Source organism: Rhinoraja longicauda, chromosome 9 (assembly GCF_053455715.1).
Source record: "Rhinoraja longicauda isolate Sanriku21f chromosome 9, sRhiLon1.1, whole genome shotgun sequence".
Taxonomy (NCBI): domain Eukaryota; kingdom Metazoa; phylum Chordata; class Chondrichthyes; order Rajiformes; family Arhynchobatidae; genus Rhinoraja; species Rhinoraja longicauda.
Window position 1 is genome coordinate 22,142,715 of NC_135961.1, and position 17,964 is coordinate 22,160,678.

Below are 17,964 nucleotides of genomic sequence, written 5' to 3' on the forward strand. Positions count from 1 at the left end.
TTATGATAGGCCATAATGGTCTAATCTTAAGCATTAAATGGTCTAACTTGAGTCTGTTAAAGTCTAACACCCACTTTGATTTAAATAACCAAAACTATTTAAATACCATCAACCAGTTGCCTTGACTGTAAATTTAAACAATGATCAGTTTTGCAAAAGGAGCTGTCATTTTTACACAAAATGACTTTTTCAAATACATGATCTTTTCTTCCAAACACTATATGTAGTGACCTAAGTTGGTACAGAATTTTGAAAGCAGAGTTTTTTAATACCTTTTGAAATTAACTTCCTAAATTAATAGTTGTACAATGTTTTAATATATAATCCTCCAATTAAATTTAATGTATGGTACACATTCATTAGTATCTGAAACCCTGCACAAATCGAACTTTGTTTTCGCACAGAGTCACTATTTGACCTGATTGCAATAGTTCAATCAAAATTGACAATATAACCAGGTGGAATTTGAGCTACTTGCCCAGTTGATGATTATCCTCAGAAACCTCTTGGATGGGAGGTGAGCAGAGGGCAAAATTTCCTCAAGATCAGCAGGATGGGTAACTGAGTGCAAGCCACTTAGTGGAGACGTATTGAACTGCAGATGATAGTTTACAAAGAAAGACACAACGTGCTGGAGCAACTCAGCGGGTCAAGCAGTATCTCTGGGGAACATGGATACGTCCCTTCCTTAGACCTTAAGACTTGGAAGTAGAAAACAAATACTGACAGCTTTCAACGGAGTTTTTACAGATTACTGATTAAGCCTCCATTATCCTGCAGGCAAATTCTCTGATGGAGCAAAAAATATTTATAGGAACCTCTTGTCCTAAGGGAAATGAGGCCTACAAAAGTCCCCAACAACCACCAGATCTGACTAACGGCCCTGTAGCATTTGGGAATCTTGCTCATTTTGTTATTCCTGCATTAATTTCATGGACCAAAAAGTCAACAATTTCTACCTCTATGAATCCTAAGCAGATCCTGTCTAATTAGATTTAAGTGTAAAAATAATCACTAACTAAACAATGCAAATAATCAGCAATCATGCCATGTGAATGAGATCTGCATTTAATAGAAAAATAAAAAAAATATTCACAATAATTATATTAGTCTTTCCCGAGCTTGTTGCTCAATAAAATATAGTAACATAACATTTAATATCAAACAATGGATCCATTAGTTTGAGTAAAATTTTAGAAATTCTGCTATTGATCTTCAAGATCAGTTAAGTCCACAATGACTTTGATGAACAATGTGTCATCTTTTATATATGTCCCCGTTTTCCCACCTTCGAGAACTGCATGGGACACAAATCGTGGACATCCAGATGCGATATTCATTTCTGAAACTGGTCTTTTGAAACTGCTGCTGCTGGCATCGGCCTTAAAGAGTTCTACAATGTGATGTTTTTTTGGGTTCTGGTCAAGCAATGCAAGAGTGACTTTCTGTTTAAATGGCCACATCAACAAAGAGTCATACTCGCCTTTCATAACAACAAAAAACAAAGATAAATGTGTTCCGTTGCCTGCTCCGTCTCCATTTAAATATGCCCTTGCACAGAGCCTGTATCCACACCGACTTGTGTAAAAAGGTTGGCTAAAAAGAGAAACAGCAGCTCCAGCCGCTGCCTCCTGTTTTCTCCTTCTGTAGTTGCAGATCTTCCATATCAGTTTGCCATTGTATCCAGCTGCTTCCAAGACTCGAAATCTCTCATTAGTCTTTTCTAGTAGCTTCTTATGGGCATTTAACAATAATTCGTGTTGCTTCAGACATGGCTCAAAAGAAACTAAAGTGGGAAAAGATGCACAATGTCATCATATTAAAGCTTTCAAGATGTGCATAAATGATTAAAATGTTGTTAGCTATATTATAACAATGCATTGCACTGGTAACTACAAAAGCAATACAAGTTGGATGACATATTCCTCTGATGCAGTACAACATGCAGGTAATACTAACTGGTATTAGTGAATTGCAAACGTAGGATGGGGATAGGATGGTAAGAAACCAGAAAGTAGAAGTGTTCAAACCATCATTATGATAGGATTAGTAGCACAGCTATCATTCTTTATAAAGATAATAATTTTGAAACAATCACATAAAATATACTGCACAATATGATAAGCTCATATATATTGCTGTATTTCTGGGTAAGCATATTGTTAAAATGAGTATCTAATACATGAAACTTATATGTGATCTAACAAATACATTTTGTCATCGCTAGGGTCATCGTGATTTTCTGTTATTTTACAAAATACTATTATTAAAATGTCCCAATTATTTCTGAATATGGATATGAAAGGGACAGGAGAAGAGAATTGAAAAGCCTCCATTTAGACTATTCAATCATGTTGAAGGAACATCGCAATGTTAACCATAGGCCTTCATTCAATTAGACTGATCTGATAAGGGGACTAGAGGTAAAAGAGCCATTAGGAGGCAGTGATCACAACATGATAAGTTTTACTCTGCAAATGGAAAGGCAGAAGGGAAAATCGGAAGTGTCAGTATTACAGTATAACAAAGGGGATTACAGAGGCATGAGGCAGGAGCTGGCCAAAATTGACTGGAAGGAGGCCCTAGCAGGGAAGACGGTAGAACAGCAATGGCAGGTATTCCTGGGAATAATGCAGAGGTTGCAGGATCAATTTATTCCAAAGAGGTGGAAAGACTCTAAGGGGAGTAAGAGACACCTGTGGCTGACAAGGGAAGTCAGGGACAGCATAAAAATTAAGGAGAGGAAGTATAACATAGCAAAGAAGAGTGGGAAGACAGAGGATTGGGACTCTTTTAAAGAGCAACAAAAGTTAACTAAAAAGGCAATTCGGGGAGAAAAGATGAGGTACGAGGGTAAACTAGCCAATAATATAAAGGAGGATAGCAAAAGTTTTTTTAGGTACGTGAAGAGGAAAAAAATAGTCAAGGCAAATGTGGGTCCCTTGAAGACAGAAGCAGGGGAATTTATTATGGGGAACAAAGAAATGGCAGACGAGTTAAACCGTTACTTTGGATCTGTCTTCACTGAGGAAGATACACACAATCTCCCAAATGTTCTAGGGGCCGGAGAACCTAGGGTGATGGAGGAACTGAAGGAAATCCACATTAGGCAGGAAATGGTTTTGGGTAGACTGATGGGACTGAAGGCTGATAAATCCCCAGGGCCTGATGGTCTGCATCCCAGGGTACTTAAGGAGATGACTCTAGAAATAGTGGAAGCATTGGAGATCATTTTTCAATGTTCTATAGATTCAGGATCAGTTCCTGTGGATTGGAGGATAGCAAATGTTATCCCACTTTTTAAGAAAGGAGGGAGAGAGAAAACGGGTAATTATAGACCAGTTAGTCTGACATCAGTGGTGGGGAAGATGCTGGAGTCAATTATAAAAGACGAAATTGCTGAGCATTTGGATAGCAGTAACAGGATCATTCCGAGTCAGCATGGATTTACGAAGGGGAAATCATGCTTGACAAATCTACTGGAATTTTTTGAGGTTGTAACTAGGAAAATTGTCAAGGGAGAGTCAGTGGATGTGGTGTACCTCGACTTTCAGAAAACCTTCGACAAGGTCCCACATAGGAGATTAGTGGGCAAAATTAGGGCACATGGTATTGGGGGTAGGGTACTGACATGGATAGAAAATTGGTTGACAGACAGAAAGCAAAGAGTGGGGATAAATGGGGCCCTTTCGGAATGGCAGGCAGTGACCAGTGGGGTACCGCAAGGTTCGGTGCTGGGACCCCAGCTATTTACGATATACATTAATGACTTAGACGAAGGGATTAAAAGTACCATTAGCAAATTTGCAGATGATACTAAGCTGGGGGGTAGTGTGAATTGTGAGGAAGATGCAATATGGCTGCAGGGTGACTTGGACAGGTTGTGTGAGTGGGCGGATACATGGCAGATGCAGTTTAATGTAGATAAGTGTGAGGTTATTCACTTTGGAAGTAAGAATAGAAAGGCAGATTATTATCTGAATGGTGTCAAGTTAGGAGGAGGGGGAGTTCAACGAGATCTGGGTGTCTTAGTGCATCAGTCAATGAAAGGAAGCATGCAGGTACAGCAGGCAGTGAAGAAAGCCAATGGAATGTTGGCCTTCGTAACAAGAGGAGTTGAGTATAGGAGCAAAGAGGTCCTTCTACAGTTGTACCGGGCCCTGGTGAGACCGCACCTGGAGTACTGTGTGCAGTTTTGGTCTCCAAATTTGAGGAAGGATATTCTTGCTATGGAGGGCGTGCAGCGTAGGTTCACTAGGTTAATTCCCGGAATGGCGGGACTGTCGTATGTTGAAAGGCTGGAGCGATTGGGCTTGTATACACTGGAATTTAGAAGGATGAGGGGGGATCTTATTGAAACATATAAGATAATTAGGGGATTGGACACATTAGAGGCAGGAAACATGTTCCCAATGTTGGGGGAGTCCAGAACAAGGGGCCACAGTTTAAGAATAAGGGGTAGGCCATTTAGAACGGAGATGAGGAAGAACTTTTTCAGTCAGAGAGTGGTGAAGGTGTGGAATTCTCTGCCTCAGAAGGCAGTGGAGGCCAGTTCGTTGGATGCTTTCAAGAGAGAGCTGGATAGAGCTCTTAAGGATAGCGGAGTGAGGGGGTATGGGGAGAAGGCAGGAACGGGGTACTGATTGAGAGTGATCAGCCATGATCGCATTGAATGGCGGTGCTGGCTCGAAGGGCTGAATGGCCTACTCCTGCACCTATTGTCTATTGTCTATTGACTGATTTGTACCTCAAGTCACTTCCCCTGGTGGAGGAATCCAGAACTGCATAACACCATCCTAAAAAATTAAAGCTGGCCATTCAGAAATGAAATTAAATCAAGAAACAATTGTAATGTGATTCTCTCTTCCCTAAAAACTGTAGATGTTGGGAAAAGAAACATTTTAAAGATTTTACGCTGACCATTTTTAGTCGAGAAGAGCGATGTTCAATGTCCTTCAACATTCAAAATATCAAGGCCCTTCAGTATCTATACTCAGCAGTGTCAGAATTTACAGCACCCTCAGAGTTGCTGGATTGAATCTACTACATTTGCTATGTTTGATGTTCCGTTTAAGTGCATGTAACTATGATGAGGACTGGCATCAGCATCTAATATTTTGTAATTTTAATGCAAAAAAAGGAAACTAAATTGCTTCAGAATAATTAATTTTATAATGAAAATTAGCATTTCCCCTCAAGATGGGTATTATGTATTTTAGAACTACCATTTATGGTTAATCAATGAGCGTTTACATTATATTAAATGTCTACCTAATACATTTGTGGTCTCGGGATATATTATGGACATAAATTTCCATTCAAATGTATAATTCTAAATCCTTGGTGTGATTTTAGGTGGATTTTCTACAGTATATATATATGGCCTTATTCCACCGGATGGCGCCATCAGCCATTGCAGCCTCTCCAACAATCTGTCTGTCTTTTCTGGTATTTTTAGTGTGTTTTAAAAAGTATGTGTTAATGTTCTCCGGTTTGTTTTATGTGGGAGGGTGGGGAAGGGGGTCAGGGGAAACTTTTTTCAATCTCTTACCTTGCCGGAGATGTGATTGTTTTCTGAATCGTATCTCCGGTCACTCTGCAGCCTAACATCATGGAGCTGGCGGTTTTGCTCGAGACTGTATTTATTCACAAAGTGCTGGAGTAACTCAGCAGGTCGGGCAGCATGTTGCAACCTGCTGAGTTACTCCAGCACTTTGTGAATAAATACCTTCGATTTGTACCAGCATCTGCAGTTATTTTCTTATACTACTTTTTGCTCGAGACTGACCAAGTTCCATCGCAGGGCCGTGGACTTACCATCGGAGCCTGCGATCCCATGCCCGAGATCGACGCTCCAACCAAGGCCTGCGGATTCCAACATCGAGGAGCTCGCAGTCTCGGGTAGAGACTGATGTCAAGAAGCTCCAAAGTCGCAGGAGGTTCGACCAGCCCCGACCTGGGGTCCGATCGCCCGGCACGGGGGGAGCCGAGATCCCCTCGATGCGGGAGCTTGATCGCTCCGACGAGGATGGCCCGACCCCCGGCTACGGGAGCCAAGATCGCCCCGTCAACGGAAGGCTCGAGGCCCCCGACCGCGGGAGGACAAAGAAGGGAAGAGATTGAACTTTTTTTTCGCTTTCCATCACAGTGAGGAATGTGGAGGAGTCACTGTGGTGGATATTAATGTTAAAATGTATTTTGTGTGTTTTGCTGCTTTTTATTGGTATGACTGAATGGCAAATGAAATTATCATCATCATATCATATATATACAGCCGGAAACAGGCCTTTTCGGCCCTCCAAGTCCGTGCCGCCCAGTGATCCCCGTACATTAACACTATCCTACACCCACTAGGGACAATTTTTACATTTACCCAGCCAATTAACCTACATACCTGTACGTCTTTGGAGTGTGGGAGGAAACCGAAGATCTCGGAGAAAATCCACGCAGGTCACGGGGAGAACGTACAAACTCCTTACAGTGCAGCACCCGTAGTCAGGATCGAACCTGAGTCTCCGGCGCTGCATTTGCTGTAAAGCAGCAACTCTACCGCTGCATACTTGGCTAATAAAATGTGATTATGATTAAAACGGAGAAACATATTGTCAAGTTTACACAAAAAATGTAAATAAACTTTAAACAAAAAAATCTACAAACTATATTATTTAAGGAAATAATCAAAAGGCAAGTAAAGTACAGACCTATTGACACAATGTTATTTTCAGCACTTTCCACCTTTTCCTTCAATGCATTAATTACTTCCTTCAGTGATGTTATTTCATTATTTCTTTCTTGATCTAATCTTCTGCAAAGTTGTTGGGAATGTTGCTCAATGGTTATTATTTTGTCAGCATGGCCGGCCAGGATTTTCTGTTTTGATGTAAAGTTTTATATTGCAGCAAGAATCAAAAATGAAAAAGGTCAGTATTCTGCCAATTAGTTTTGCTTAACTTTCATTACTCAAACAACATTATGACTCACACTTACACCTAATATGAGGGTGATGAATTTTAAAGACTGCATGTAAAACATTTAAAAAACTAATAAGAAAAATAATAATATTTTTTTATAAATCCAGTACATGGAAGAGTAGCAGTTTGTCTATGCCAGAAGAGTCCCGTTAAAAATTGCTTCCATTATAGGTTTAATATTTATTTGAATCTTGTAATGCAGGCATAGCAATAATTTCATTACAGTTTAGATCTTTATCTTTGCTCTTAGCAATGCAGATGAGATCTGTAACTTCATATAGGTGAAATCCAAGCCATGTAGAATTAAGATTAAATAGCCCTGCTATAGCCACTGCAGATTTAAATTCATGCTTGCATTTGTATGGTGTATTGTCACATCAGTTTCTCAAGCTTAATGAGTGACTTACAGAACATAGAATTTTGGAATAAATAGACTACGCATTTTAAACCCTCAGTAGAATAAAAAAGTCATATTTAAGATTCCTTTAGATCTTTAAAGATTCCCCCTCAGATTTCTTTAAACATCTCACAGAATGGAGTAAAATAATTGTAAAGACATAATATACTTTATGCATGAATAGAATAAAGTTCAGGACATTATGATTTAAAGCAAACATTTCTTGCTTTGAGATTTCATGAGTTATGGAGTAGATGGTCAACCAGAGTAGTTGCCAATTTAAATATTCCTACAATGGAGTAAATTTAGATTTTTTAAGTCTTGCTATTTTTAAAATCTTTACGACGGGTAAACTTGCAAATAAATAATTGCTGTGTCTAGCTCAGTCATTGTAATTTTACTGATAGAATACCTTCTGTATTATTGTCAAGATATGTTAAATAGAGGACACAAGGAATGGCAGATGCTAGAATCCTGAGCAAAAAACACAAAATGATGGAGAAACTCAGCAGGTCAGACAGCATCTCTTGAGAAGATTCTGGCCTGAAACATCACCTATCCATATTCTCCAGAGATGCTGCCTCACCGGCTGAGGTACTCCAGCACTTTTTTGCTTGAGATAAACTAAAAGACACACTAATTTAAAATTTGCCAATTTACAAAAAACCAAAATCACAAAAATTAAGTGGCAAATATATGGCTCTTGGGATTTCAGGGACGAGCCTGCTAGTGCAAATACAGAAATCAGGTTGGTTTTTTTTTTAAATCAGAAAGGGTCATTTGGTTTGTTACACCATGTTTTACTAGCTGTGTCACTGTCCCAGTTGCGATGAAAATATATAAAATATTTAATAGTGTTAATATATTTTAAATATCTATTGAAAGACTGCATGCAGATAAATGTCATGTACCTGTGTCTTTGCAACCTCATCATCGTTTTTAGAAATGACCTCACTCAAATGTGTAACCATGATGTCAAGCTTGTTCATTTGTTCTTCCATCTGAGTGATAATGTGGTTTCTTTCGCATAATGTTTTTTGCAGATCGAATATCTATGATTGAGAAATAAATGAAACATTTTGACAAAACCATACCAGGAAAAACTAAAATTACAATCTGTATATCAGTAATATATTTTTATACTAAAACATTTAACTTGTTTCAATGCAAGTGTACTGCCTTAAACTAGATTACATTAGAATTAGTCTGAAGAAGGATCTCGACCCGAAACGACACCCATTCCTTCTCTCCAGAGATGCTGAATAAACTAAGCCAATCTAAAGTACCGAGGTACAGTGAAAAGCTTTTTGTTGTGTGCTATCCAGTCAGCGAAAGACTATGCATGATGAAAATCAAGCCATCCACAGTGTACAGTGTACAGATAAAGGATAAAGGGTATCATAATGCATGATAGCAGATCCATTCCTGGGACCAGCACAGAAAGAGTGGCCTGGCTTGGGCGCCATCTTAGCACACACAAATAAGCCCTTTGTCGCACAATGTCAGTGCCAAACATGATGCCAGGTTAAACTAATCTCCTCTGCCCACAAGCGATCCACATCCCTCCATTCCTTGCATATCCATGTGCCAATCTAAAAGCCTCTTAAATTCCACTAACCACCACCACCCCTGGCAATGCCTTCCAGGCACCCCCCACACCATATGTAATTAAACTTGCCCCACTCATCTCCTTTCAATTTTGCTCCTCTCACTTTAAAGCTATGTCCTCTAGTCTTTGACATTTTCACCCTGGTAGAAAGGTTCTGATTGGGGCCGAATCTATTGCTTTCCGAATTGTATATACATGACTGAGGGAAAATTAGCTACCACATTTACTTTCACAACAACTAAAACAAACAATAAATACATTTATGGGTTTGAACATTGTGATTGTCTAAGGACATGGTGTACCAAATAATATATGCTAATTTCTCCTAATAAATTTTGTAAAAGTTAATGTTTCATAGTCTTACTCATAGTTTTATAAAGAGAATTACACCGTAACATCTCCTAGGAGACTGATTCATGAACATTGTTGCCAACTGCAAGTTCTGGATGTTCTCTGATTGGGGGCTAGGTCATAAAGTACTGCAAATGCGGTTTGGATATGTTGAGGTCCTAGATCTAAAAGCTGTAGGATAAAGTTTACTGGAAATGTAGGGACAATTCCAGGGATCTGAAAACAGAGGATTTATTAGCTTAGTTTTGTTTACAGTTACAGCGCAGAAACAGGCCTTTCGGCCCACTGAGTCTGCACCGACCAGCGATCCCCATTTCACCAGCACGTAAGCACGTACTACACACTAGGGCCAGGTATAATTTTTACCAAAGGCAATTAACCTAGAAACCTGTATGTCTTGGGAGTGTGGGAGGAACCCGGAGCACCCAGAGAAAACACACGTGGTCACGGAGAGAATGTACAAACTCTGCACAGACAGCACCCCTAGTCAGGATCGAACTTGAGTCTCTGGTACTGGAAGGCAGCAACTCTACTGCTGCGCCACTGTGCCCACCTTTAGCCAAAGATCTCAGCATTTGAATGTAGGAGGAAATGTTACGATCAAAGACCACCCAATGGACAGTGGAGAGCACTGAACTGAGAGTGATTAGTGGCCCTCAGAGGAAGGAAGAGTGGGGATTTTGTGATTGTATGAAAATGAGTCATAGGGCCAAGATATGGAGAAGTTTGAGATTTTCAATTATTGAGGAGGAATGCAGAATCAAGGGCTGGGCAGAAAATGGCATTTTAAGGGTTACATGCATCTGATAAAATTGGTGTAAAACTATGTGCCTTACATTAAATATTACCTGTGCTTCCAATTTATTATTGTTTGTAACAACAAGCAATAAATGTTCATTTAAACAAGATTGTTCATGTTCCTTGATCTTCCTCCGTTTCTCCTGTAAAAATGGAAACATAGAAACATAGAGAAATAGGTGCAGGGGTAGGCCATTTGGCCCTTCGAGCCAGCACCGCCATTCAATATGATCACGGCTGATCATCTAAAATCAGTACCCCATTCTTGCTTTATCCCTGTATCCCTTGATTCCTTTAGCCCTAAGAGCTAAATCTACCTCTCTCTTGAAAACTTGGGAATTTTCAAAAATAATGCCAACATTACAGATGGTTTTATGATATTAAGTATTGAATACTAGTCATTTGACAATCATTATCCCTGCTTACCCTGGCATGGCAACCATACTTTCTGTAGCTACATTCCACTTCAGCTTCTGGACAGATGGTCAGATGTGCATCAATCTGCAAGAAACCACAAACATTTTGAAATACCAGTGCATACAGATTTATAGTTATGCAAATATGTTTTAAGGCTACTTTTTTTTGTAAAAGTGATATAATCCGTGCTAATTTATAGGAACTGTATTCACATGGTATGCCAGCTGCTCAGAAAAGGACAGGAAGGCCCTTCAGAGGGTCATCACGACGGCCCAGAAGATCATCGGCTGCTCACTGCCCTCCCTGGAGCACCTGTTCAGCCTACGCTGCCTCAGTAGAGCAGGCAAAATAATAAAAGATCCATCCCACCCCGGCCACCGTCTGTTTGTTCATCTGCCCTCTGGTCGACGTCTCAGGTCGATCAAATCCCGAACAAACAGACTTAAGAACAGTTTTTACCCCAGGGCCATACGAGAACTGAACACTACTTTCTGCACTAGGCAACACTGTTAAAACTTTTGTACTTAATATAATTGTATTTATTTGTTTGTGCATTTATTGCATATATGTTTTTACGCACCGTCAGGATTGGCTATTTTTTAATTTCGTTGTACTCGTTGCAATGACAATAAATGAATATTATTATTATTATTATTATTATTTTGGCTTTTTTTAGGTATTCAAGATAATAGAAATCCAAGGGCACTTCAGTACAGCGTGCGTTATTTAATGTTCATTTTAAATCAGTGAATTAGATGTGCCAGATGGGAATATTGTTTCTACAAATAATTTCAATTTCAATTGGACCTGCTACAAAGCATAGGCCTTATGGTTGACAGACACCATGGTATAGCAGTTGGTGCCGCTGCCTCGCAGTTACTGGGAACTGTTTTTAATCCTGACCTCGGATGCTACATCTGTGGAGTTTGCCTGTTCTCTCTGTGCTTGAGTGGGTTTCCTTCTGCTGCTTTGGTTTTCCCCTTCAACCCAAAGACATGCTGACAGGTCTCTCTTTTCCTCTCTGTCCCAGTTCTGATGAAGGTTTTTGATCTCTGCCTCTTTTTCAAGTATAACATGATTAGCTAAGGAAGCATTCCAGAAAAACCCCAAAGATTACCAAAAACCTATTAAATTAAAACAACACTGAAAATACTCAGAATGTCAGTAGGGGCCACACAGTGGCAGTACTCAGGGCCGGCACAGTGGCAGTACTCAGTAGGGCCGGCACAGTGCCAGTACTCAGTAGGGGCCGGCACAGTGGCAGTACTCAGTAGGGGCCGCACAGTGCCAGTACTCAGTAGGGCCGGCACAGTGGCAGTACTCAGGGCCGGCACAGTGGCAGTACTCAGTAGGGCCGGCACAGTGGCAGTACTCAGTAGGGGCCGCACAGTGCCAGTACTCAGTAGGGCCGGCACAGTGCCAGTACAGTAGGGCCGGCACAGTGCCACTACTCAGTAGGGCCGGCACAGTGCCACTACTCAGTAGTGGCGGCACAGTGGCAGTACTCAGTAGGGCCGGCACATAGCAGCAGAGACGCAGGTTAGATCCCGACCTCGGCTTCTGTCTGCGTGGAGTTTGCAAGTTTTCCCTGTGACTGCATGGGTTTCCTCCGGGTACTCCGGTTTCCTCCCACATCCTAAAGACGTGTGGCTTTGTAGATTAAATGGCTTCTGCAAATTGCCTCTAGTGTGTAGGGAGTGGATGAGAAAGTGGGATAACACATAACCACTGTGAATGGCTGATCAATGGTTGGCGTAGAATCAGTGGGCCAAAGGGCCTGCTTCCATAGTGTTACTATAAATTAAACAAAACGAAATGTCAGGTTGGATCTCTGGAATGTGAAACAGTATTAATGTCTCAGGTCAATTTTTTTTACCTGAAATGTTAACTTTGCTTCTCTTTACACAGTCCTGTCTGTCCTGCTCAGTGTTTCCAGTATTTTCTGGTTTCATTTCAAATTTCCAGCATTAACTAAAGAGAAAATGCTTCTTAACTTCATTGTTTTACTATCGTTTGAGGTTTTACAGCATTGTAGGTTAGTGGAGCTGCTGCTCATATACCCAGCAACCTGGGCTTGTTCCTGACTTCGGGTCTAGTGCATGATCAGTTTGCGCATTCTAACCCTTGTTGTTCCAGTTTCTTTGCACATACCCAAAGACATATGGACTAGTGGGTTCATTGACCACTGTAAATTTCCACCAACATATAGGTGAGCGATTAAATTAGGGAGAGCGAATGGTGGTGTAAAAACGGGATAAGTACTAATGATCGCTTGATTGTCCATGTTGACTCAGTGGGCCATGGGTCCTGATTCCGTGCTGTGAGGCTCTGTGGTTTTTTTGTGACAGTGTTAAGTGAAATTATGCATTTTGATAGTAAAGTGGAACAGAGGAGAAATATGGTAATTAAATCAAACATGTTTTCACATTTGTCTCATTCATTACTATCCAAAATCACTATTACTGTTACTTAAAATATTGCTCACCTCACTTCTCATAAAACTTTCACCACAATTGTTTGTGCAATAAACAGGATACTTTGGACATGCGATGACTTCATGATCCTAAAGCAAAGTAAACATCAATCTGAGCTAATTATGTGCCATTCATATTAAGAAAACTTACTTGAAATAAATTGGAATTCATTGTATGGTTAGTTTAATCTTTGGGCCTCACTCACACAAAAGCAATCAATACAACTCCAGCATGTTCCCCTAATTTATGAGCACTCTGTTCCTGATGCCCCTATGCACAATCCACATATAATACGATAGAACTTTATTTATCCCAGGAGGAAAATTGATCTGCCAGCAGTCATAAAACACAACAAGATCCATGAAACATGAAATTAAAGTGACGAGTGGAAAGTCCATGATTGGGGATGTGCAAAGATTGGGGGGTGGGTGGGGGGAGAAGGGAAGTCAGTCTACCCCACGACAGAAGGGGGAGGAGTTGTACAATTTGATAGCCACAGGGCAGAAGGATCTCCTTTGGCATTCTGTGCTGCATCTCGGTGCAACCAGTCTGTTGCTGAAGGCGCCGGTGAGCTGTATTGTCCTAGATGCTCCGCAGTTTGAGAAGCATCCTCCCCTCCAACACCACCAACAATGAATCCAATTCCAGCCTTCCTGATGGGCTTATTAATTCTGTTGGTGTCCGCGGCTTTCGCCATAATGAAAGTGCAAGGTTTGATTTCTAGATTGTGTCAAATTTATTAGCATTGGCAAGTTGAGTTTGTACTTGGGCCTGCAACACTGCCAGAAAGAATACATTTGTCCTCAGAATTTTCTGGAGAACTCCACCAATGCTCACCATTCAAAATGTTTTGCCTGTATAAGGCACCCTTCAGACCTTCAGAACATTCAAACTTGCTTCACAGATAATTAATGACTCTCCTTTTAAATGGTTACTGTTGCTTGATGGGCAAATCTGTCTATGATTAAGGGCAAAGCACTGAAGTGAACAAAATATACCTTTTCGTACAGAACATTCATTACCTTAATATTTTTAAAGATTAAAGTCACTTTGCAATATTGGCAAGCCTCTTCTCTAAATTCACACATTGCTTGCAAATGATCGATTAAATCTTTCCTTTGAAAGACAGCATCACAACCATTGATGCATTCTACAGTTTCAAATTGACATTTTTTGAGGTGATCCTAAAAGAACAGAGAAAAGGCATTGTATCAGCACATTGTGAGATTTCGATTTGTTAATTAATTTAAATTAAGTAAAGTGAAAAAGTTATCATTGTAGTTGAGTCATACTCTTTTTATTTTTGACCTACAGAGTCATTATTTTTTTTAGTCATCATCAAATACTGCAAAGACTCAGTGCCATGTTATACATTTTCTGTTCTGCTTCAGTCTGCCTTAGCTCTGACTTTAGGACAGCACCACGTGGTGACTGTTTCTATGTCGTTAAGGTGTACATGAGAATGTTAAGTTTACATACATTTTCCAGACAGCAGCAGGGTAAATAGCATCCTAATTATGGGCTGTGGGGCATCCCATCATGAAGGAGCAGATAGATTTGCATTGGTGAATGTTAATTGTGTAACTGAGGAGGTTCAGTGGAAACACGTCTCCTCCACAGCCCTTAAGCTGTGTTGATAGGTATTTACTTCACCAGCTGTCAGATGCCAGGTTTTCTGAGGCTTGGCTGTGGTTAAAATTGGAATGACCCTTAAAGTTAAGATAATTCTGATTATAATGTTTAATTATCAACCTGTAGTGGGTCTGGACGTGGCAGGAATCAGGCAAGACGCCACGTAAGGATCAACAGTAACTTTAATGTAGCATCAGAACATCCACTCTCTTCAGTCTCTCGCATGAGAGTAAACTCTAGCCCCTTCAGGCAAACCCCGTAGCTCCCGACCCCTCCCCAGTCCTGTCCACTCAGTGCCGAGGGGATGACCCAGGGAGTGGCCTAATCCCCGGGCACCGCCACAAACCCTCTTTGCATGATTGGCTGCTTTCATTAAAACTGGAAGTGAGTTCCTCACCTGTCGCTAATGTTAAGCATTTTCATCATCTGAGAAGACTGCAGATCTCTTATTTTTTTCAGTTATTGCCTGCAATCTCTCAAATTCCTTTTCCAGTAAACAATTTCAATTGGCTGAAAGTGCCAACATTGCCATTGGATCCTTTCTCAAATTTTAATAAATGATGACGTAAAAATACAAAAATGATCACACATCAAATGATAATTCATGTTTTCCATTTGAGGTATCAGTGTGGTATTTTGAATCTGAAGTGCTTTTGAAATGTGGCAACATCTTATTACTCTATCCATGCATGTGAAATAATTGAAAATCTGCAAGCAGCTTGTTATAAGTTATTGAAGCACCTCCAAAGGACTTACCCCTAAACGCCCAAAGGATACCTTTGTGTTGCAATCTGGTGCATTTTTACAATACACCATCAAATTCCAAACTTCCCTCTTGCAGCAGTTATCTCTAAATATCTATAAAAAAATGCATTTATTATCTACTGGAAATACAAAACTTTTCTATAATAGATTAAGTGTTCTGACATGGTTAATTCTACATAATTCCACATAACTAACCATTTCCACAGCAGAAACAAAACTCAATCTGAAAAAAGATCTCATCTGTGCCAAGCAGGTCTTTGAATGTTGTAAAAAAAAAGCTCAAATTAGCAAAGCAGATCTCCAAAATCAAACAGCTCAAATTTTGAGAAACTCCACAGAGGACATTTTAGTTTGGTTTAGAGATACAGCGTGAAAACAGGACTTTTAGCCCACTGTCCACACCGACCATTGATCGCCTGTACATTAGTTCTATGTTATCCCACTTTCGCATCCTACACACTAGGGGCAATTTACAGAAGCCAGTTAACCTACGAACCTTCACGCCTTTGGAATGTAGGAGGAAACCAGAGCACCTGAAGAAAGTTCATTCGGTCACAGAGAGAACTTACAAGTTCCACACCGACAGACCCATAGTCGGGATCGAACCTGGGTCTTTGGCGCTGTGAGGCAGCACCACTGTGTCACCCACTCTGTCCCCATGCAAATGTGATTTAATTTAGAAGCACTCACCAATACATGGATGGGTACAAATTAGATAGGTGAAGGGGGTGTATGGGATGATGGAAAGATGCTTGTAGCAAGAATGCTTGTATTTGGTATCTCAAGTCTAAAGATAGATATGGATTTTTTTAGTATGGTATGGTGAAACCTGGATTTTTGGAATGGATTGTTTTAGTATGGGAAGGTGAAACTCTGCTATAAAGATCAACATTTATCCTTCAGGATAAGTAAATACCTTTATTTATTGATGTAATTCATTATATGTAATGCAATCCAAGATATCACTGAGAGTCAATTAACATTAAGTTAACGCGGAATATTTTCTCTAAAAACAGATGAGAAAAATTAAAAGGTAATACAGAGCATTGGCTGTACTTTTATTGTTAGACAATGCTATGTCTTGGGCTTTTAACCTATTCACAACCAAGTTGTTTTTTCACTATTTGCCATAACCCAAGTATACTCAGGGGTGGCACTGAACAGGTTAAATATATTGCACCTGCTATATACGTGAAAACTGGCCCAGCCTCAATAACTTTAACTCCTCATTTAAGATACCTTAAAGCCTATCTCTTTAACATAACTTTTGATTACTCTTCCTCATAGGTCCTACTTTGGATTAATATCCACTTTCTTCCTTATATTTTTGGGAAGCTCCTTAGTCATTTTTTCCTATTCATTAAAAGGAATAATATAGCTTCAAATCCATTTTATTTAGGGAAAGTCACATGACTTTCTTTTCTTTAACTTCATCCAATAAAGGAATGTTATTAAGTATTCTATCAAAAATCTCGTTTGATTCGGAGGAGAGTTGGATGTAAAGTAATATTTCCAAAATGTGTTTGACCTGCTGTGTGCAAATTTCTAATTTTTGGCCTATTCTTCATGTTGAATTTATTTACTGCAGAAATAAATTTCAAATAATGTACAGTCACTATAACAATTATAAGTCACCTTCCCCTTCTACATTATTTTCTGTCCCCTTGTTGTAGTCTCCTCCTCAGTTTAGGTCCTTGCAAATCTTGTTGTAGTACTAATTTGATGTCAAATGAACATCAGCATAGGTTTTGTCAGTCGATCAATATAGTTAGGCTGAGCCCTTTGAAATTCTTGTAAATGAACAATTGTCATCTTGCCTCTTGAAACCGCTGTGACCTTTTATAGATATGACATTTACACAGTCAAATCCATACCCATGTCTAGAAATGTTCAGCATCCCACAAATATTGAGCAGCCTGTTTCTTTTAAGACTAGGAATACCCTTATTTAATTGTGCATGTGATTTGCATACAACCATTGGTAGGTGTATGGAACAAGCTGCCAGAGGAGGTAGTTGAGGCAGGGACTATCACAACATTTAAGAAACAGTTAGACAGGTAGATGGATAGGACAGGTTTGGAGGGATAATGGCCTCCTCCTGCACCTATTGTCTATTGATAAGTGGAGGTAGGACTAGTGTAGCTGGGACATGTTGGCCGGTGTGAGCAAGTTGGGCTGAAGGGCCTGTTGCCACACTATCAATCTATGACTATTGTACATTTCAGTGGAATCCAGTATAATGATGCCACAAGCAGCCTGTATGTTGCCAGCACAAATGGGATAATTATATTTGGTAAAGTTTCACTTGCGATTCATTTAATTGCATCATAGAAATTTGTGCAACATCATCTTCATTCCTGTCTACCACAGGAATCACAGCTTTCAGCCAAAGAAAGAGAAATCTTGGACTCATTACTGCAAAAGCAAACTATGCTTTTCCATTTCTTGGTATGGTAATCATGTGAGGCCACATTAAGTAGACAATACCCTCAAAATGATTTCATTAAATTAACATTTTCCTAATTGACATACAAATTCTTTAAAACAAAG

The 17,964-nt window shown here is 39.9% G+C and overlaps 1 protein-coding gene across 3 annotated transcripts in view; it reads right to left on the reverse strand.

The window, feature by feature from the left end:
* Positions 1-1,095: 1,095 nt before the first annotated feature.
* Positions 1,096-17,964, reverse strand: part of LOC144596529 (TNF receptor-associated factor 5-like) — a 43,019-nt gene continuing 26,150 nt past the window's right edge. For 2 of the 3 annotated variants that reach the window (XM_078404933.1, XM_078404934.1), the window contains exons 4-11: positions 15,406-15,507; positions 14,040-14,201; positions 13,029-13,106; positions 10,553-10,627; positions 10,177-10,269; positions 8,280-8,420; positions 6,702-6,870; positions 1,096-1,786 (exon numbers count right to left, since the gene is read on the reverse strand). In XM_078404933.1, the coding sequence (XP_078261059.1) occupies positions 1,206-1,786; positions 6,702-6,870; positions 8,280-8,420; positions 10,177-10,269; positions 10,553-10,627; positions 13,029-13,106; positions 14,040-14,201; positions 15,406-15,507 (1,401 nt within the window). In that variant the 3' untranslated portion in view covers positions 1,096-1,205. The remainder of the gene's footprint in view (positions 1,787-6,701; positions 6,871-8,279; positions 8,421-10,176; positions 10,270-10,552; positions 10,628-13,028; positions 13,107-14,039; positions 14,202-15,405; positions 15,508-17,964) is intronic. The other variant, XM_078404935.1, reaches the window with a different exon arrangement.